At 39.5% G+C, this 23,559-nt stretch overlaps 2 protein-coding genes across 3 annotated transcripts in view; one reads left to right on the plus strand and one right to left on the minus strand.

Moving 5' to 3' along the window:
• tln1 (talin 1) overlaps nucleotides 1-23,559 on the plus strand; it is a 131,734-nt gene that overhangs the window by 12,377 nt on the left and 95,798 nt on the right. The gene's annotated exons all lie outside the window — the stretch shown is intronic.
• LOC137063181 (putative uncharacterized protein DDB_G0290521) lies at nucleotides 15,993-16,646 on the minus strand. The gene has a single exon (XM_067434250.1). It carries the CDS (start codon nucleotides 16,644-16,646, stop codon nucleotides 15,993-15,995), a length of 654 nt encoding a protein of 217 aa, XP_067290351.1.

The raw sequence follows: 23,559 nt of genomic DNA on the forward strand, positions 1-23,559 counted from the left end.
TATGGGTCTTGTGAGTGGGTCAGTGTAAATGAACTGAATGTCAATGGAGGCCTTTCTGAAGCCTTTCTCAGCCATCAGCTTTCAACAAAAATATCTTCTTTTGTGTTCCGAAGATGAACGAAGGTGTTACGGGTGTCCAACGACATGAGGGTGAGGAATTTAATAAAATAATTTTCATTTTTTGGTGAACTAACCCTTTAAACACTGCAAGTGGTGAGGGATGACATCAAAACCCGGTTCACTAATTCGACACTGGTTTCCTTGAGATTTTCCTATGGGGTTTTACAATTTATGAGTAAAATAACTCCTGTGGTAAACCTAACCTGATGATACTTTGACATTTTGTTCTATAACTTAAAAATTACACACCAATACCAAATATGCAAATTTTGAAGCAGTTGTATATTTTATATTCTAATGAGTAATAAGAACATTTGGGGTGCGAGCATAGACCGTAAAAAAAGATGGATGACGCAACTTCATTCTCTTCCGCTGAAGAAAAGTGAAGCCTCTGGAGGTCCGAATATGGCGATTACATCTTGCCAGATTTGGGGCTGAGCCTGTGCAGTAGTGACCTCGGGACCGGAGTCTGCACAGTAGAGAGCAGGAAGTAGAGGCGCGACATCAAAAGCCCGCCCACACATTCGCAGATGCAGATGTCAATCTCTTCCCAAAAATCTTGAAAAAAGTCAGTTGGTGCCTCAGTGACAACTTCACTCAGAAAACGGTCAATCTCAGCTGTCAATCATGATGTCACATCCCCCGTTTTTATAGCATCAAATAACTAACTAAAACTGAACTTATTTAAAGAATGAACACTTAAAATAAAATCAGTGTGAAAAAACTGCCTAAAATGACAGAAACCAACTTTGGGAAAAAAATGTATGAAGTGTATTTCGTATTTTGATTCGTTTATTTCGAGTCCATTAGAATACACGGAGGGACGGGGTTATGACCTATACCGGGACCAGCCACCTGGGGCCGATCGAGACACTTTGGCTTCAGTTTTTAACACGAGTGCGGCAGGCTTGAACACGAGTGTCTGCATTTTACTTTGAACAAAACGTCAAAGTAACATCAAGTTAGGTTTACCACCGGCTTTATTTTCATTCATAATTTTTTTTTATTTTGAGGGAAACAGGGGCGAATTTGTCTTCTGGGTTTTGACATCATCCCTCGTCATACAGTACGTAACTTTCCAGATGACGTACAGTGGATGCAATTTTTTGAGCTTCAAACCCGTGGGCCTGTTCATTGCCATTATAAAGCTTAGATGAGTCAGGATGTTTATTAATATAACTGATTGTTAGATGATATAACTTGGTTAGACATGTGGCTTTAATTTTGTAGCAATTTTAGAGTCCAAATTAATTAGTAAAATATATATTTTGTACAAAATAATTGCTTTACAGTAAAATGAAACTTCTATACCTTAACACTTTTATTTTCTGAAGCTGCTTTCACTTCTGCAATAATGCTGAGCATCTTCTTGAAAAAGAGACCGACCTTAGGTCTGTATTCAAAACCATTCCTGAATTACAATCATTTCAGTTCAGATCTATGCTCTTAAAAAACGGGTGTCAGTTAACAGATTAAAGGCATTGTCCTTGGCCTTTTGTTTGTGTATTTTTGAAGGGAAAGTATAGCACTATATTGTGCTGAACAGTGTTTGTTACCATTGTGGGGATTGGTGCCTAATTTTTCCTCCCAACAAAAGACGGAGAGTGTTCAAATGTTTAATCCGCAAGAGATCATATTTCCTGTGGTATTCTTTTTTCAGTACTTAAGTTTGTTCACAGCATTTCTGCATGCATATCATATCTTTGTATAGAATATCTTTGTTCTACTTGAATTCATTATCAGACTATCAGACTACAGTGCATACTATTAAGTAGTGTTGTCACGATACCAAAATTATGACTTCGATACGATATCAGACTAAAATATCGATATATCGATACTAAATCGATACCACAGTAAAAAAATAAAAAAATAAATAAATAAGATAAGATGCTTAATATGACAACAGAACTTATTATTCATTGTTATTTTTTACTAAAAATTCATGTGGCCAGCATGTTCCTTAGGGTTGGGCATCATTTTGATTTGAACAATTATTGATCAATTGATCAATTACTATTAAAATTATCTCACAACTTTTTGCTATCAATGTATTTTTTACAATAGGGTAATTGTGTTGCAATAGCTTACACACAGCACAAGAAAGCTTGATTTCGAATGGTAAATTGAATGTAAAAAGACGAGCAAACAGTAATAAAATAAGAACAAATAAACAGATTACAAACAATAGCACAAATAAATGCAATAGAATAGAAGATAAAAATTAAAAAGACTGCTTTATTTTTTCAGGTAGGTCTAACATTCAGATAAGCAACTGAATTTAAAAAAAATGCATAGTAATTACATTTAAAACAACATTGGATAATGTTCTTTGTAAAAAATTCAATAGCGTACAGATGAAACTATTAAAGTTACACAAGTTGATCAGTCAAGAGCAGTGTGATCGTTTGTCTTTTTGTAGTTTGAATAGCAAATGACTGCGGTCCCTTTAAGACTAACAGACGCATGGATCCACACTGTTCCTGTTACTCGTTCTTCCTGAACTGTTTGCGACTGTGTTTACGTTAATACTCTTCCAGATGTGCACTGATAATTCTTTGAGTGTATTTGACCAATAATATGCTGGAAAAGGAAGCAAATGTTTGCACTTGTATCATGTCAGAGGCGGCTTTATTAGGGTAGGCTATGTGTGTGTGCGCTTCAGATGTGGAGCACGAAATCTGCGGGCATTAGTAGGCTAGAATTAATTTATTTGCAATCCCGCGCGAAATTCAGACCGATCACACACTAACACTAACACACTGTCATGAGGAAAAAGTTCAGCAGAACGCGCGTTCGCCGTGCTCAGAGGTTAACCGGGCTGAGTGAGAATATGCCGGTGTGTGTCAGCTCGCTGACGGTCGGAGAGGAGAGCGCAGCTAATATCGATACTGTAAAAACTGAGAATCGTATCGTTTCAGATATTCCAGTATCGATATATATCGAAATATCGATATTTTTGACAACACTACTATTAAGCACATAAGCTCATATCGATGTGACAAACTGTGATATTTTTTTTTATTGTAAAACATTTGTCAAATATATACAGGGTTTTTCCTGGGTCAGAAATGGTCTTCGGTGGTGGCTGACCAGTCATGGTCATCCACACACACGCATGCAGGCACACACACACCCCAACAGTAAAAGTACCTACCCGCGTGATCTGTGAGCCCAATACTGACAATAAATGTTAAATAAATGCAAACTTTTTTTTTTTGCTTTTTGTTGCTCATCTAATTTTGATATCTCATTATGTATGTCTTGATGTTTGTTTCTTTAACAATTATTAAAAAGCAGGATTAAAAATTTAATAACAAATAGTCTAATTCTCTGCTATAAACAATTTAACTTGCGTTGTTCTGCTTTCACCTTATTCCAGTCTAAACAAAACAAAATTGTGGTAATTTACTACACATTATCAGTATAAATACTCAAAATAAAAACATGAAAATACTGTGGATTATTAAGACTAATTCGTACTAACCCCTCTTGTTTATTGGGGTAAGCACACTTAATTCTCATTCCAGAGGTGTTTTGAGTAAATGATTACACACCGATTCGTGAGTTCAGTGTTGGACAGATCAGTTCATTAAAATTAATTGGTTCAAATGAGTCATTAGTTCGCGAATCGGACAAAAGCGGACACGTTATGTGTGAACCCAGTCTCTTAAAACAACGCAAAAGATTGATCACAGAAAACACTTCATAAGGATATTTTTCAGTTTATTTGAAAGTATGGTTCATGTCAGCTGCGTGTGCAAAACGTATGTCAAAAGAGCTGCGATTTTTGAGCACAATTCACATCCAGTAGTAATTCAGGAAAAATATTGTGCGACCGCGCCACGTGGCGCATGAATTCAGTCTTCAGACCTTTTACCATTTTGTCAGTTCTGTTGATTTTGATTGATATGCGCGAGTGAGAAAGAGAGAGAAGGGTGACGGTTTGGAAGACAGAGAGAGCGCGCGGCTCTCTGCTCGTTCTCCTTCACTCCGTTAACGAGGGCGCACGTTAACTGAGTGTCAAAACGAGCAGAGAGTCACGCGCATTAATAATCTACATCAATTTATAAATCACAAAAACTCATCAAATAAGGCTTTGGCGGGACAAAAATTTGCTTTGGCGGCTGCCAAAACATTTTCAATGTAGGAAAAACCCTGATATATATAATAATATAATATGCTGGAATCTATTAAAGTAGATACCAAACGTTAGATTCTGTCATGTTTGTTTTGCGATCTAGTTAGTTTTCAGTCAGCTGGTGAAACGGTGGGGTTGTGTGACATTGTTCTCTGGAGGCGTGTTAAGGGTGGGTTTTAGGGAAGCGCTGCGGGGCTACTGGCCTCAATTTATGACCTCGCTATTGGTCCTGTCTGTCACATTGTTAGCCCTGGCTTACTCTGGCCTGATAGTGGAAGACAGAAAATCAATCTAAGACTTGCTTACAGCTTTCTCTGCAAATTAAAGAGAGGAGAAAGGGTTTTAACACAAAAAAAACAACTTATTTGGGCATTAAAGGGTTAGTTCACCCAAAAAAAATGAAAATTGTCCACCTCATGTCGTTCCACACCCGCAAGACCTCCGTTCATCTTCAGAACACAGTTTAAGATATTTTATATCTAGTCTGAGAGCGAATGCAAGTGTATGCACACTATACTGTCCATGTCCAGAAAGGGAATAAAAACATCATCAAGGATTGCGTAACAAACAATTGTTATTTTTGGACAAATGTATTTTCGGTGCTTCAAGAGATTTTAACTAACTAACTGATGTCACATATATACTTTGATGATGTTTTTATTACCTTTCTGGAAATGGACAGTATAGTGTGCATACGCTTTCATTGGAGGAACAGAAAAGCTCTCGGACTAAATATAAATTATCTTAAACTGTGTTCCGAATCCGAAGATGAACGGAGTTCTTGCGGGTGTGGAACGACATTAGGACATACATTTCATTTTTGGGTGAACTAACCCTTTGAAGGCACAATATGTAATTTTTTGCTGCTAGAGCACTAATTCAAATCAGTGACGTAGCTTGATGACGCCTTGTTTGTGCAGAGCTTTTATTATGTCACAGTCGACTGCTTCTTCTACTTCCTGTCATGTGTTCATGTGAGCTAATTATGACGTGGAACAAAACAAACTGATTGGTTGCATTACATGTCAGTTAAACGTCTTCTCGGGCGGTCCTCGACCTATGAAAGCTGCGATAGAGTCCAGACCTTCTCCAGTCAGTCTGAAGGTCTGGCTATGCGAGACTATCCAAAAAGTTGCTCACCTGTCTAATAAAACGCATAATATAATCAAGTGTCTTTGTTGTTTCCGTGGTTTCTACAAAATAAAACGAAATAAAACTCAATAGAAATCAAGGGTAACTCGAGGGTATGATGTCACTGATAGGTGACACTTATTTAAAATTGCTTATTTCTCTGGATTTAAACATTATTGGAAACATTTGGGAAAATGTAAGTACACAAGTCAACAAAACATTGTTCTAGTGGTTTTTTGATATTTTAATCAAAAAATCTTACATATTGTGCCTTTAACCCGCCTGCTTTTCTTTGGAGCTGCTTCAGTACAGTAGAAAAAGGTGCTTGTTCTTTTTCTGAGTTGGATAAATTTTACATTTTTAATTTTTAGTTGAGTCATCACTAAAATCATCGATTAGGTAGGCTATACCATAGAGAACATTAGTTGGCCCCTTCACCAAAGAAAATGGGACTACATTATCATTGCAAACTGACAATGGACCTATTTGTAAGCATGCATGAATGTAGAGCCACAAACTGCCCTAACTGAAGTTCTGCAGTGTCTATTTTTGGTGTGGCATGAAGGTGTGTCACTGGTTCAGCTGACCGTGGCTTTGTCAGAGCTGTGTGAGCTGTTTAGAACACCTATACCCTGTAAATACACTGCCGTTTTGTCGTTTGAAGTTTATTGTGGCACTGCTAACTTCACCTATTACACAGAAGTTGATGAAAAACACATTATGGGTTTTACTCATTGGCTGATATTTAGCACAAGAGAAAAGGGTGGCCGATGGATGGCTAAATAGTGCTGAATGCAACGTTTTCTTGTGCGCACTTTCAGCCAGGAATGCCAGACAACGGTATTTTTAATGCATAAATAACTAATGTGGTCTAGGTTATTGTAGTGTTAAACATAGACTAGGCCTTTGCAGTTGCATTTGAACACACATTAGTCACACATCAGAGCAACATGCGCCTCTCATCAACTGTAAATACCAGCTCTCTTCGTCATCAGATGCCGTTTACACTAAATATGATTAAACCAGGATCAGATTACACACGCACTGCTTTTTCTTTATGTCAGCGTTTGTTTGTTTTCTGTCTGTCAAGGTTATTTTATTCATTCACATTTTCAGTGGACAGTCTGCCGGTGTATCGCTACTGTTCGCCTCTTAATGTAATCTTTGAAACTGTGTTTTAAAGTTGTCTCTTTTAAATACGTCAATATTTGCGCTCACATTGTTTCACATTGGATTGGCTCTTATCATGATGCTGATATGGTTGTGATAATTCTGGCATTAGATGAAGCTATTATCTGTAGATGTGTCCAGTGGATTAAAGCCGTTGGATTTGTCCTGCAGATTACATGCCAACAGATGTTCAGCCCTTCTGCAAAAGTCATCAGATGCTCTCAGACCTCACACACCACTGTGGGAATTCACAGTTTGATGGTACTGCTGCTGTGGATTAACACCGTGACACACCCAGCTGATTATTGGCCAAAATCAGGCCGTCGTTGAGAGCCTGCTGGCCTAGTTGTTGGTCTGTATATCCGCTTCCGGTTTCCATTTCTGAATAATGAATACAGACTACTGCCACCTGGAGGTATGGAAAGTTATTTCCTTCCACACCAGAGCAAAACATAAATGCTAGTTGGCCATTTGCAGTAGTCTTCATGGTGTGTTCAAGCAAATCTTTTTGACCCAGATGCATCACTTCCATTGCATCTAGCTCTTTGATGCTAGTTTGGTGTGTCTGGGCGTTTACTGCATGGCCATCTACCAATACAGGACCATTCACTAACTGTTTTCTGTTCGTCCTCTTGGTCATTCATCCTTTTGTGAACTTTTAACTGAAATATGAAATAAAAAAGCGAAATAAGTTTTTTTTTTTTTCATGCCACAATTATTGGCATGCCTTTTCATTACTTTTCACAAATCAAGGAATAACTATAAAAACATTAATCTGGGAAATAATTACACCACTGTGTTCTATAATGCCACTTTTTACAAGATGTCAAATAAGTCTCTGATGTCCCCAGAGTGTGTATGTGAAGTTTTAGCTCAAAATACCCAAAATAATTTTTATAGCATGTTAAAATTGTCACTCTTTGAGGGTGAGCAAAAACATTGGTGTGTGTCCCTTTATATGCAAATGAGCTTGTTTATTGTTTATTGACTTTATCAGCTTCATTACAGGTACCCAAAGACGTTTGTCGGAGGGGAACACTGAATTATTTTGCTGTTACAGTGAATTGTCAAAGCATTTTTACTCAAGTTAAAATACAAGATTAAAAGAAAAGGAAGAATAAAATACTTAATAAAGGTATGTGAAGTCCACTTAAAATCCATAATCATTTAAAAGTCTACACATATATGGAATAGGTGATCTCTTGAATTGTTCCGTTCGGCATCTGGGGATTGTCAGTTTAGAAGAGTTCCTCATCTGGCGTCCAGTCAGCTGCTCCCTGAGTGGTGGTAGCCAATCTCTAAAGTTAGACTTATATAGCTTCCTAGCAAAATCAAGGCTCAATTGGACTCGTCTCTCTGCTAGTGTACTCAATCCAAGAAGAGAAAGGGCATCAGAATATCCTTCATACCTTCGTCCCAGTATGATTTTACAAACTCTTTTCTGCACTCTTTCCAACCTTTTAATTTGATCGGTGGTCAAGGAATTATGCCAAACTGGGACTGCATACTCTAACACTGGGCGTACGTACCCAGTATAGATGGTAACCAGTTCCTGATCATGAACTCCAAATTTCTTTAGCCGGCGGAAAGCAAAAAGCTTTCTATTAGCTGAGGACAGCATGTGGTCCACTTGTCCGTCCCATTTTAAGTCACTAGCTGCCTGCAAGTTTGTTGCAAATATCGTTGACAAGTTAGTTCGCTCAACCTCAGTGGTTTGGAGATATTTTGGCGATCCCATCCGACATAAAACAGAGCGATGTGCGTGGACTGCTTATCATAGGTTCACCACACAGAATTTATTTATTAAATTATCATGCTTCTTCGAAGTTCTTCCATATAACATTGAGCCCAACACAGCGGTAAATCTACATTAATTACATTCACGCACAGGCTTATCACCTTGTTAGTTGTAGTGGGTGACTGACAACAAGCTAACGTTACCAAACTATAATCACTAAAACATCGGACTTGTAGATCTATCGCTATTACAATTGTTTGTCTTTGCTGATGTATTAATGACTCAGCATTGCCTGTATCAAAAGAGAAATAATTTAATCCGATGTTTAAAATTAATAAAATAGAGAGCGCTTACTGGAGCTTCACAACTTTGCTCTCTCCCACCTCTCCCGACCAGCCCACTGTCGGTAAGGTTTGTGTGTGCGTATGTGCGTGTGTGAGATGCACGGTGGACTAATCTACTGTGAGGCAAGAGGGGGGGCTCAAAATGTTTCTTAACTTAAAACTATTTTTTTTTTGCCCGTTTGCATTTTTTGTGTTTTATTACTTAGACAATTAAGTATATATAATGATATTATTGATATATAGTGTAGGGTAAAAATGCTTACCACAGTTAAGATTTTAATAAATAAATCTACCTCAGTTGTAATAAATTGTTCACCTATTTGGGAAGTGTTAGTGTTTGTCATGTTTTGACAATAAAGGATAATAAAGGTTTAAAACCACAGTCTGTTTTCTACATATTTCACTCAGGAGCAAAAGATTAAATGAAGATTAGAAAGAAAGAAAGATTTTACATTTATCATGATATTTATCGATATCGGCTGATATGGAAAATTGTGATAATTTTTTGGGCCATATCGCCCAGCCCTAGTTCACATGATCAATGTAACATTAAAGTTAAGATAAGCTTCTAGTTTTAATAATTAAAACAGGCCTTTGAATCTTGGGCAAAAAGCTGCTCACGCTGAATTAAAGCCACAGTGCATTGTTCTGACCAAAATTGTCATGATTACATGAAAAATGTTACCCCAATGTGTAGGACAGCGTAAGCAGGAGACAGCCAGTTAAGAAACAGTTAAGAAACTTCTACATTATATAACTTTTTTAAAATACTGTATCCTAAATTGTGGATAATTAACCTATATATCATATTTTGATGTAAATTTCTGGAGTGTTAACATTTAAAAGAAAAATCAACAAGAACCGTACAGAACCGAAAACCGGGACCCTAAAACCGTAATACGAACCCAACCGTGGGTTTTGTGAACCGTGCAACCACTAGTTATAATTTATGTTGTCATTTGTCAATTTCGCTATTGCATTTGTGTTATGTATCACAGAAAATTGCAATAAATGTGAAAAGATGGATGCAGCAGCTAGGAGTACTAGACTTTTGTACTCCTACTAGTAGCAGCTAGGAGTACTAGACTTTTGAAGTGCTGAAAAAAGTTTGAGCAGACTCCCAAATGTGCTTTCCTATAACTTTTCCTCCTCTCAACATGGCTTCATCCCCTTTGTAGTGTGTTCCTAGGGACGTTTTTTAGGGTTTGTGATGTCCCTAACCCATGAAGAAGCTTGTTGTAGTCCTTATAAAGTTATTTCTGTAAAAGAAAATATCTCCATTTGCTTTGAACTCATCTGTTTATGCTCGAACATCATTACACACTAATTAAAGTTTAAAAAGTGAAATCATAATCAACTATGGATGGTTCAAAGATCACAACTTTGGGGAACTGTTTCCTGTGTCCTGCACACAGATGTGCATAGAAAATATATACTTTGAGCCAAATATACTTTGAGCTTTACAGTTCCACATCACCTCACCAAACTATTTCAGTTATTTCATAGAACCATACACTTTGACCAAGCAAATATAACAAACCATTAGGGGTGTTAATGTATTCGTACCAAAGATTTTCGGTATTGGTCTTTTGTTTCAGTGTGCTTGTATACCAAGCAAATACAGTGCCGTTTTTACCACTGCACATGTGGAACTTCTCTGTGTGTGGAAGGCATTTCAAACTCAGAGTTCCCCCCTAGTGTGTTTGGGTTTGGCTGTACAAGGAACCAGACTTCTAACCAGGCCATGTGTGACCGCTGTGTGACACTCATATAATCATTGATTAACAGGCCATCAGACGCTGTCCCATATTACAACGTTAATATGTACAAAGTTATCATGACCGCTGACTCGGTCTGAATATGAAAATTTAATATTCTACTCTTTATAAATGTACCGTTGTTGTATATATCATACTGAACAGAACGATAGCTTCAGTGATTCTCTGTGAACGAGTAATTCAGTCATAATTTGAAGAAAAGTTTTTGTTTTTCTTGAGACTTTGTGACTTCCTTTTTTTTTTTTAAGTCTAGTACTCCTCTGAGCAGTCTAATCTACTGATTAGTGGATATTTCATGTCTTTTTCTTTTAGATAAGTTTGTTTGCTACAGTGTTCCTACATCTGTAAACTTTTAGTTTTACATGTCATCACCTTAAAAATAACATAAACATAAAAATGGTATCATATTTAGAGCTTTGAAGTGCTGAAAAAAGTGTGAAGCACTTAAAATTATTTGAAAAGTGCTTGAATTTCACTCTTAAAAGGTTGTACGAACCCTGAGACAGAATTAACAGAATTCTGCACTGAATTTGAATGCTTTCCACTAGATCTCGCAGCGATCTATGTTGTTAATACTGCCGATGAACTCCAAACTCTGTAATGATTTCTTTCATCTATTGTTGAAAATGCGAAATGCTCCAGCAACTTAAACATCAAATATCAAACGATTACAGACAAGGAATTATTTCTGAATAATGGCCCCTTATGAATCCTGCTGAATAGTGACCGGCCTACTAGGGCTGTCCCTTTTTTTATTCGATATTCGAATATGCATTCGAAGATGACGTGAAATATCCGTAATCGAACTATAAATAAACTATCCGGTTTTTAAAGTGCCATGTAGCGCAAGTTTTTCGTAGATATTCGAATATATTCGAATGCATTGCTTGATATTTGATATCCGTTCTAATTAGATTTTTTTCAAAAATGACAGCCCTACGGCCTACATATTTTTACTCTGAACCTTACTTCCACATAATCAGAGTTCTTGATTTACAGTTGTTTTCAGTTGATTTAATGCAGTGCATGACATGCAATTGTTTTACGCTCTTTGCGTTCTGTGCTTCGTTACAGTGTTGTGATCGTCTGTTTTGTTTGTTAGCAGTTCTCTTTTGTTTAAGTGTTGTGGTTTTTCCACAGTTGTTGATGTTCCATAAAATCTGTGACAGCAGGGCTGGGAGGAGATGTTGTTGAGTGACTATGCTGGGCTATTTCTTAGATCAAGTGCTCTGAGAGGGACCGTCCACTCTGGGTGTGGAAGTCATGGTGAAGAAATGCTTCCAACAAGGGGAAAAAATGACACCGCCACTGAATCATGGGGAAACTCCTATTTCTCAATCTCGTGTTTTTTTTTTTTTATGTTTCCTTGAAGTCTTTGAATGGTTAATTGCTTTATGATGTGGTAAATGTGCCATCCGCCAGTGTCACAGAGAAGTCATTGAGATTCGTATGGATTCAGCGATTCAAATATATCAACACCAGCAATATGGACCCTACTGTACAGTGAAGAGTCTGTGAGTGTCTGAGAGTCTGTTAGCGTTTGTGAGTGACTGTGAGCATCTCTGAATGTCTGCGAGCATCTGTGAGTGTCTGGGCATCTGTGGGCATCTGTGAGTGTCTGTGGCCGTCTGTTGCCGTCTGAGCGTCTGTGGGCATCTGTGGGCGTCAGCAATTATGAGCGTCTCTGAATGTCTGAGTGACTGTGGGAGAGTCTGTAAGCATCTGTGAGCATCTGAGCACGTCTGTGAGTGACTCTGAGAGAGTCTGTGATCGTCTGAGCATCTATGTGTGACTGTGAGAGTCTGTGAGCGTGTCTGTGAGGTAGGGCTGGGCGATATGGCCCAAAAAAATTATCACGATATAATTTAGCATATCAGTCGATATCGATAAATATCACGATAAATGTAAAATCTTTATTTCTTTAAAGTTTAAAGGCATATTTTTGCTCATGAGTGAAATATGTAGAAAACAGACAGTTAGCTGTAGTTTTAAACTATCCTTTATTGTCAAAACATGACAAACACTTCCCAAACAAGTGAACAATTTATTTAAACTGAGGTAGATTTATTTATTAAAATCTTAACTGTGGTCAGCATTTTTTTACTCAACACTATATATCAATAATATATCATTATACAGGGCTTGACATTAAGCATGTTCTTGTGCTTGTCCTTGGAACAAGTACATCGTTCAAGCTTGTCCAAGTAAAAAATTAGCTTGTCCGGAAAAGTGTGTGTGTGTTTGTGTGTTGTAAATATAATTTATTCTGAAGCAATATTCTCAACAGTGTTCAATCAGCTTTGACATATTTAAATCTGCATATTTGTGGTTTTTATTTTTATTGAATCATTTGAAATTTGTGATATTTTCACCTTTTATAAAGGGCATTTTCCCTTAATCTTATTAAATATAGGCTAAGCTTCATGTTTCATTTTATATTTGTAATTTTGATCAATACATTTAATTAAAATAAAACACTATAAGGGCTGTTACCAATCAAATTAAATAATTTACACTGAAAAATTACAACAGCATTAAATAATGTTTTGAGATTTGTAGTTTTGAATAGACAAATAAGACATGTTGGAAAGTATGTTTAAAGATCAAATTAAACCACCAGTAGGTGGCAGCAGGTGGCCGTCTTAATGAGCGAGTCATTGAGTCGTTCATTCAAACGATTCATTCAAACAATGAATCGTTCATTTACACACGTTGTTGTGAGACGCGTTGCGGTTCTGCTGTGAACGATTTTCGCAGCTGAAACAGAACAAATAATGCAATATTGAGCGTTTATATATTTAATTGTCTAAGTAAAACACTAAGAACGCAATCGGTCAAAAAAAAGCGTTTTAAGAAACATTTTGAGGCCCCTTCTCTTGCCTCACAGTGGATTGGTCCACCGTGCATCTCACCGACACACACGCACACAAACACACCTCACCGACAGTGGGCTGGTCGGGAGAGAGAAAAGTTCAGTATTTGTGGATCTCCAGTAAGGGCTGTCTAGTCTATTTTATTCATTTTAAACACCAGATGACATTATTTCTCTTTTGATACAGGCGATGCGGAGTCATTAATACATCACCAAAGACAAACAATTATGATAGCGATGTACAAGTCCAATGTTTTAGTGATTATAGTTTGGTAACGTTAGCCTGTTGTAAATAAGTCGCCCACTACAGCTAACAAGGTAATAAGCCGGTGTGTGAATGTAGTTAATGTAGATTCACCGCTGTGTTGGGCTGCATGTTATATGGAAGGACTTTGAAGAAACAAGATAATTTAATAATTAAATTCTGTGTGGTGAACGTGAACCTATGATAAGCAGTCCACGCACGTCGCTCTGTTTATGTCGGATGGGATCGCTAAAATATCTCCAAACCACTGAAGTTGAGCGAACTAACTTGTCAACGATATCTGTGTCCTCCGAGCTGGCCGTGAGCGCTGCATTTTCTTCATTATTGCTCATTTTTATCGCTCCACTTAACTCCGATCCTCCAAGCCTGTCAGCCACAGACTGTAAACATCACCACGTGCAGCACCCAGACGCCCGGTCTGCAATACGCATGCGCAGCATTACGCATAGCGCGTAAGCATTATATCGAGAATTTATCGACCTGTTGTTATCGTTTTATCGAGGAAAATTATATCGTGATAATTATCGTTATCGTTTTATCGCCCAGCCCTACTGTGAGGACCGAGAGAGCCTGTGAAGGTCTGTGAGCGACTGTGAGGACTGTGAGAGAGCTTGTGAGCGTCTATGAGGACCGTGAAGACTGTGAGAGAGCCTGTGAGCATCTGAGAGCATGAGAGAGCGCCCGTGAGAGCGCCTGTGAGCATCTGTGAGAGAGTCTGTGAGCGACTGTGACTGACTGTGAGTGTCTGAGCACCTGTGAGGGTGTCTGTGAGATCGTCTGTGAGAGAGTCTGTAAGCATCTGTGGGTGTCTGAAACTGTCTGAGACTGACTGTGAGAGTCTGTGGGCATCTGTGGGCATCTGAGACTGACTGTGAGAGTCTGTGGGCATCTGTGGGCGTTTGAAACTGTCTGAGACTGACTGTGAGAGTCTGTAAGCATCTGTGGGCGTCTGAAACTGTCTGAGACTGACTGTGAGAGTCTGTGGGCATCTGTGGGCATCTGAGACTGACTGTGAGAGTCTGTGGGCATCTGTGGGCGTCTGAAACTGTCTGAGACTGACTGTGAGAGTCTGTAAGCATCTGTGGGCGTCTGAAACTGTCTGAGACTGACTGTGAGAGTCTGTGGGCATCTGTGGGCATCTGAGACTGACTGTGAGAGTCTGTGGGCGTCTGAAACTGTCTGAGACTGACTGTGAGAGTCTGTAAGCATCTTTGGGCGTCTGAAACTGTCTGAGACTGACTGTGAGAGTCTGTAAGCATCTGTGGGTGTCTGAAACTGTCTGAGACTGACTGTGAGAGTCTGTGGGCATCTGTGGGCATCTGAGACTGACTGTGAGAGTCTGTGGGCATCTGTGGGCATCTGAGACTGACTGTGAGAGTCTGTGGGCGTCTGAAACTGTCTGAGACTGACTGTGAGAGTCTGTAAGCATCTTTGGGCGTCTGAAACTGTCTGAGACTGACTGTGAGAGTCTGTAAGCATCTGTGGGTGTCTGAAACTGTCTGAGACTGACTGTGAGAGTCTGTGGGCATCTGTGGGCATCTGAGACTGACTGTGAGAGTCTGTGGGCGTCTGAAACTGTCTGAGACTGACTGTGAGAGTCTGTAAGCATCTTTGGGCGTCTGAAACTGTCTGAGACTGACTGTGAGAGTCTGTGGGCATCTGTGGGCGTCTGAAACTGTCTGAGACTGACTGTGAGAGTCTGTGGGCATCTGTGGGCATCTGAGACTGACTGTGAGAGTCTGTGGCCATCTGTGGGCGTCTGAGACTGACTGTGAGAGTCTATGGGCATCTGTGAGAGAGTCTTTGAGCATCTGTGACTGTCTGTGGGCATCTGTGGGCGTCTGAGACTGACTGTGAGAGTCTGTGGGCATCAGTGGGCGTCTGAGACTGACTGTGAGAGTCTGTGGGCATCTGTGGGCTTCTAAAACTGACTGTGAAAGTCTGTGGGCATCTGAGAGCGTCTGAGACTGACTGTGAGAGTCTGTGGGCATCTGTGGGCGTCTGAGACTGACTGTGAGAGTCTGTGGGCATCTGTGGGCATCTGAGACTGACTGTGAGAGTCTGTGGGCATCTGTGGGCATCTGAGACTGACTGTGAGAGTCTGTGGGCATCTGTGGGCGTCTGAGACTGACTGTGAGAGTCTGTGGGCATCTGTGGGCATCTGAGACTGACTGTGAGAGTCTGTGGGCGTCTGAGACTGACTGTGAGAGTCTATGGGCATCTGTGGGCGTCTGAGACTGACTGTGAGAGTCTGTGGCCATCTGTGGGCGTCTGAGACTGACTGTGAGAGTCTGTGGGCATCTGTGAGAGAGTCTTTGAGCATCTGTGACTGTCTGTGGGCATCTGTGGGCATCTGAGACTGACTGTGAGAGTCTGTGGGCATCAGTGGGCGTCTGAGACTGACTGTGAGAGTCTGTGGGCATCTGTGGGCTTCTAAAACTGACTGTGAAAGTCTGTGGGCATCTGAGAGCGTCTGTGGGCATCTGTGGGCGTCTGAGACTGACTGTGAGAGTCTGTGGCCATCTGTGGGCGTCTGAGACTGACTGTGAGAGTCTGTGGGCATCTGTGAGAGAGTCTTTGAGCATCTGTGACTGTCTGTGGGCATCTGTGGGCATCTGAGACTGACTGTGAGAGTCTGTGGGCATCAGTGGGCGTCTGAGACTGACTGTGAGAGTCTGTGGGCATCTGTGGGCTTCTAAAACTGACTGTGAAAGTCTGTGGGCATCTGAGAGCGTCTGTGGGCATCTGTGGGCGTCTGAGACTGACTGTGAGAGTCTGTGGGCATCTGTGGGCGTCTGAGACTGACTGTGAGAGTCTGTGGGCATCTGTGGGCGTCTGAGACTGACTGTGAGAGTCTGTGGGCATCTGTGAGAGAGTCTGTGGGCGTCTGTGACTGACTGTGAGAGTCTGTGGGCATCTGTGGGCGTCTGAGACTGACTGTGAGAGTCTGTGGGCATCTGTGGGCGTCTGAGACTGACTGTGAGAGTCTGTGGGCGTCTGAGACTGACTGTGAGAGTCTGTGGGCGTCTGAGACTGACTGTGAGAGTCTGTGGGCATCTGAGAGCATCTGAGACTGACTGTGGGCATCTGAGAGCATCTGTGAGGCTATGAGAGAGTCTCTGACAGTATGTGAGCGTCTGAAAGTCTGTGAGCGTATGTGAGGATCTGTGTATGTGTGTGTTTCTTTGTATCTGTGTGTCTTTGTGTGTGGTGTATCTCTGTGCATGGCCATAATAGACAAGTATGTGTGTGTGAAGTATGTACAAATGCCTGCATCTCTGTTTAAATCCTTTGCAAACAACAATGACAAAGTTACAGTAGACATTAATAGCCAGATAATAATTTTTAAAACACTGCTGGTGGACATTTTTAGTTGTCCCATGAAGAGAAAATAGTAATTATTTTAGAGAACCTCTGCAATATTGCATTGATTTAGGGTAAAACAGCTGGAAATAAACCTTAAATGTGTGTTATTTTACACATTTATTTATCCACATTAATTTTATCCAACAGTCAAACAGACCATACAAAAGTTGTATGTGACTGAGGCTTAGAATATTACAATTAATATGAATTTCTGTGAAATTGGTTTGAAGCCATGTGTATTGTAAAAGCTCTATACAGATAAAATTGACTTGATGTAATGTAAAACGGTGTTGTCCAAAGATGGCTGAATGAATATGTCTACTGCAGGATACATTTTAAAGCAAAATGTTTAGCAGCTGACACATTTAAAATTTGAAAAGTGTATACTGCCATACCACCCAGACCTAGTTGTACTGAGGTCATGTGAGGTCATGTGCTTGCCTGTGTGCCATTTAAGACTCAGGCATGCAGGTCTGTGATGTGAATCAGTGACAACAACCCTCAACCTTCCTTAAGATCATTTCCCTTCTCCGCACTTGTTCAGTTACAGTTCTGGACTCGCAGGAAGTGTGTGTGTGTGTGTGTGTGTGTGTGTGTGTGTGTGTGTGTGTGTGTGTGTGTGTGTGTGAGACTGTGACGGAGAGGTCACGTTCACTAAACCAATCAGATGGATTGAATTACAGGATCTGTGACTGATCTGGTGCCCTGCATTCTGCTGTGACATCAAAAGACTGAGATTTCAGACGTGTTCAAGAGGTCTCGGCTTTAGTTTGTAGCACTACACATCATTACTCTACCAAACTTGGGGTAGGTATGAGTAAATTCAAACGTATGTCTCAGAATACTTTCATAAACCAAAATACGTTGTGCATTCTGGAGCGTGAGAAAGAAAAAAATCTAACCGCCCCTGTATGAATGTGTTTTACACTAGTGGTGCCTAACACAAGCCAGTCAGAAATAGTGATCAAAACTGATAAGTTTATACTTCAATAGAGATTCTATTGGTCACGATATACTTGCAGCAGACAGTAAACGCTAATGCTAAATATTTTGTTGTACATTATAGAATTATTTACATTGAATCATATTAGTATTAGTGGTAACATAACATTAAAATCATCAGCTATCTTTATTGGCAAACTTTCTATTTTATGTAATTTTCATCTACAATAATATCAGAGATGTTCACTGTGTTTACACATGCAGCTCGTGATCTGGTGCTTTCAGTGTCTCAGAGCGGCTCATAATGAGAAGCATTTTTTTTTTTTTAGAATAGAAGTTTTAAAGGACTAGTTCACTTCAGAATTACAATTTCCTGATAATTTACACACCCTCAGAATGTTCATGTCTTTTTTTTCTTCAGTCGAAAAAAAATCAAGGTTTTTGAGGAAAATATTCCAGGACTTCAATGGAAACCAATAGGTTGTAGTTTTAATGTCGCTTCAAAGGGCTATACATGATCCCAGCCGAGGAATAATGGTCTTATCTAGCGAAACAATCATTTTCAATCCACCTTTTTATCCACAAATGCTCAACTAGCACTTGGAAAGGTCATGTGTGAAGTAATGACCTATACAAAGCAAATGTGCGAAGACTAAGACAAATGCCCTTTACTAAATAACTAAATAAAAGGTAAAAGGTGTACAAGTTGAGATGGTAAAACATTTTTAAAATTGTCCATGTGACGCCAGTGGTTCAACCTTAATTTTATGAAGCGGTGAGAATACTTTTTGTGCGCAAAATCAAACAAAAATAACGATTTTATTCAATAATTGAATTCCAGTTTCCCACACACAACCCTTTACATACACCTTGGCAATAGAATTGCCGTTGGCTAGTACGTTTTTTTGTTTACCCGCCAGAGTATCCTATTTCATATATACTACTGGTAACCATTTATGAATGCATCTTAACAGAACTTGGGACTGGTGTTGATGCTTAAGATATTGTTGGTTATTCAGTGTTTTTGTAAAAAAAAAAAAAATGGTAATAGATAATACTAATTATTATTAAAATATATTAATAGAGATGATAATACTGCTACTAACTCTACTACTATTAACAATATACAATGCACCCAATGGTTGATGAGCTGCTGAGTTGTTCATGAGTAATAATCATGTTGCCAGCGTTCACTCAAACTATTTTGCTGAAATCAAAACTAGCCGAATGCCAGCCAGTGAGATTTCCGTTTGCGCCTTCAATCCGCCCACTACTGGAGAAACCGTATATCTTCTGCTTGTTCTTAAAAGCTTCATAATTCCAAATGAACTCTGCTACTTTGACAGGGAAATGCAACAAAGAATATTGTTTACATGTAGCTCGTCGATTCTCTCGGTGTGTGTGCGTGTGAGAAAAGCAGAGCGAACGGCGAGTTATACGCCTTCACACTTAAGTTTATGGTACATCAAATACAGGTAAATTTCACTTGTATCCATTAAGCTGCACTGAAACAGTACAGATCGCCTGACAGAGAGTTAAATTCAAGCACACAGTGTGTTCAGCGAGTAAAAAATATATCTTTGTTAAACTTAGCTACTTTAGCCTCTAACACTGGATAGTAAAATCTAAGAATTTATTAGCCAATCCCTAATGATAGACATTATTTAATTGCCCAGAGTGAAGATTTAGTCGCTTATGTGAGTGATTTACTCGCATTGTAGAGGGTTTTACGCAGTTTACTTTGTAAATAGTGCAGCGCTCTCAAGATCTACGGCAGCCGAGGCTATTCACGCGAGCACCACAACGCAGGCGTGTGCTGATGACGCGGGAGCTGCACTGTTTTTACTACGAAAACAGCGTAGGAGTCTGACACAGGCTAGAACAAAATTGTTGAATAAAGTTACTTTAGTTTGTATTTGCGCACAAAAACTGTTCTTGTCGCTTCATAAAATTAAGGTTGAACCACTGGAGTCATATGGACGATTTTAACAATGTCTTTACTACCTTTCTGGACCTTGAAATTGTTAATTAAATACAGCTGTCTATGGAGGGGTCAGAGATCTCTCGGGTTTCAACAAAAAAACTCTTCCGAAGATGAACGAAGGTCTTACGGGTTTTGAACGACATGAAGGAGAGTCATTAATGACAGAATTTTCATTTTTGGGTGAACTAACCCTACAAGTAAGAATTCCTGCAGTCCCATTATAACATTTAAATTAGCCTACTGTCCGTTGTGTTACTGAAGAGATTTTGTGGGAACTTGATGTGAGTTTGTGTAATTAAATTGAACTTTACAGCTAGATGTTGATTAGGAAGTTGCTTACTGGTCTTAATATCTGATATGAGAGTTTATGTAAAAGCGCTTTGGCCTTTTTTGTCTCAGTAGCGGAAGTGAAGTTGTAATTGCAGCTTTGGTCAGGAACTTCCTCATCTGGGTCTGTCTAAACAGGGGAGATTTCAGCTACAGGAAAGAACATCATGCAAAGAATAAAACTCAAGCCAAGAAATAATTGATCTTTGCTGTGAGACCTTTGCTGAAATTGGGTTGAATTGAAGAAATCGGTATACTAATTTTATTGTATGTTATGAAGATATTATATAGACTTGAGTGAAATATTAATGGACAGCTGAATGCAAGTCTACCCACTAAGTTTAATAAGTCAATGGCAGTTTATTTGTTTTCTTTGCGCAATGTATATGAACTCATCCGTGTTTGCTTGTGATTTGTATTCCATGCTTTTCCATGAACTAAACAATCCCTCCCTTCCTGAGCTCAGCTGTAATTGCACAGGATGCAGCGCTCCTGGAGTGTGTGTGTTTGTGTGTGTGTGTGTGTGTGAGTTAGCACATGTTCCTCTGTGCCTGCAGATAGCTGAAATTCCCTTTTATGGCAGTGAAGAGTCTTTGAAACAGGAAATGACATCACTGCATGCTGGGCTGAGGCGGGAGCTGCTGCTATTACGCTGCATTCCACACTGCGAGCGCCACACGCTGGGATCCAAATGAAAATGTGATTGTGATTGATTGATTCATTGAGATCTGTGCTCAATGAATGAAAGAGGGCTAATGATTTATGAAAATGCCTGCGTGTTTGCCATTCTTCTGGAGGATTTTGTGTGTGTTTTGTCTGGTTCCAGACGTCAGTAGGACACACGTCTGCTGTGCCTCTAAAGTAATCAAGGGATGTCTGCCAGCCGTTACTCACACATGAGTCAACGGTCAGATTCACACCCGCTCTAGACTTGTTCGGATCATTTAGGAAGTGACCTGTTGGGAATATTCACCACAGAAACATCACAGCATGGCTCTAGTCTCCAGTGACACTAATTGTATGGTGCAATGAATGGGTTGTTCAACATCTGATAAAGTCAGCTTGATAAAGCACAACCAAGTTTACTTCTTTTTGAGAGAAACAGGATGTTGAATGTGACTGACTGTTTGAATATGTTTTGCAAGAAAAGCATAGAAGGTTTTTTAGGGCTAATCTGTGTACAAATTATTTTAAAAAATTATTTTGGAAATGTTATATTGTGTTTAGTATTAGTATTCTTATTGTTATTAATTTGAGAAGTACATTCTACTGTATTATAGTAATATATTTTCACATTTTCTTCAAGTTAAACTAAACTTTGATTTTGGTGAGTTGTATTCTGTGTTCTGTGTATCTGACAATAGCTTTTAGGGTCCCACTTTATATTAGGTGGCCTCAACTACTATGTACTAACATTGAAATTAATAATTTGATACAATGCACGTATTGTGTACAGACATGTTTTTACATTGTACTTACATTAAAAAAAATAGCTGCATGTAATTACATCTGTAATTAATTGAATGTAGTTGCATTTATAATTACACTGTTGACAGTTTCTTTACACCTAACCTTAAACTTACCCATACCACCACACCTGTGCTGTCCCTAACTTTACCCGTATCATGCTTTTTTTATTACTATTTTTAATAATAATAATAATAATAATAATAATAATATTTTATTTGTTAAGCACTTTTCATAGTTAAAAACAATCCCAAAGTGCTACACATAAACAAAATTAAAAATCGGAAAGAACACTTAAAAAGTTAGCAAAAAATGCTTGTTTAAAAAGAAATGTTTTTAGTTCTTTCTTATAGGGGGGGTGAAACACTCAGTTTCAGTCAATCTCATGTCAATCTTGAGTACCTATAGAGTAGTATTGCATCCTTCATATCTCCGAAAAGTCTTTAGTTTTATCATATTTATAAAAGAAATATAGGCTGTACTGAGTCTTTCCGGAAAAAAACGAGCGCCTGGAGGCGTATCGGGTGAGCGGAGCTAAAGAATGACAAGCGCGCAAAGCGGTGACGTCCTCAAGCGTGGAGAAACCCATCGCTATCTCAGCTAATACAGATAATGATCCACAATCAAATCTGAGGCTGAAATAAATTGAACAGGAGAAACGGCAACAGCAGGACGTCCGTCTCTGTGGTATGTAAGTTACTGTATTTAATGGCCTCTCCACATTTCTGTGTGTTTACTCGGTTTATGGACTATTGTATGCGACTAACTTAGACCTTAGAAGTAGCAAGCAAAATGGTTTTGCACGTCAGAATACTGTAACGTTATACAGAGAACAACAATGGAGTAACCGTTAGCGCATTTGAATGACGAAGCACGCGATCGTGTCGTTTACTGATGTTTACTCATGCGACGGTAGCCAAAAGCAGAGACATTTGAAGCAGTTTAAGTTAACTCACCGGCTGCTTCCAAAGCAGGACCGAAGCTTTATCGCTGGGACTGCTCCGTCAAAAACGCACTTCTTTGGTATGATTTGGTAAAGTCCTGACAGCAGTGGCGTGTAAATCCATTTTGAGACGCAACTGAAACGATGTTGTGAAGCTTCCCGTCATTTCTGCGTTCAAATCGGTTCAAATGCAGCGCTGCCTTCCCGGAATGCTGTGCTGAAGCGTTGAAGTCGCTCGACGTCACCCATAGGAATAAAGAGAAGCGCGGCGCCACATAAGTGTTCACGGACGACTGGATCTGCATCTGAGAGACTGTTTACGGCGTGCTCACCCTACCGGAAGAAGAGCCGTATGGCCCATACAAGGACCTTCCGCTCTTATTAACGTCAAGTAGACCCATACTCGAAAAAAACTCGCCGAAACTTGTGAGAAACCGGAAGGAGTATTTTTGACACAGAAATACTCCATCAAACGTCCAACATTAGTTTTTGAAACTTTGTCTATGTTTAGGATGGGAATCCAAGTCTTTAACAGTGTAAAAAGCTCAGTATGCATGAAACAGCATTTCACCCCCCCTTTAAGAGTCTATGGCTTGAGGAGCCCTTAGGTTTTCTGGAAGGGAATTCCAAAGATGCGGTGCGGCTGAGCAGAAGGCTCGATCCCGCATAGTGCGGAGCTTAGTTCTGGATGGTTGAAGAAAGGCTTTGTTTCCAGAACGGAGGTTGCGTGAAGAGTAAGTACATAGTAGTCAAGGCCACCTACTATAAATTCTGACTGTTTTTATGAAATTAAATAATGAAGTAGTAGTAGATGTCCTCATATAGTGAGACGGCAGATGCTCACACAGTTTTTTCCTTGGGTCAGAAATGTTTTTTCGGCAGTGGCGGGCGAACACGGTCATCCACTACAAAGTACCCTACCCATGTGAACTGCACCCTAGTGCTGGCAACAAATCCAGAATAAATGCAAA

The sequence above is a fragment of the Pseudorasbora parva genome, chromosome 23 (genome assembly GCF_024679245.1).
Source record: "Pseudorasbora parva isolate DD20220531a chromosome 23, ASM2467924v1, whole genome shotgun sequence".
Lineage (NCBI taxonomy): Eukaryota > Metazoa > Chordata > Actinopteri > Cypriniformes > Gobionidae > Pseudorasbora > Pseudorasbora parva.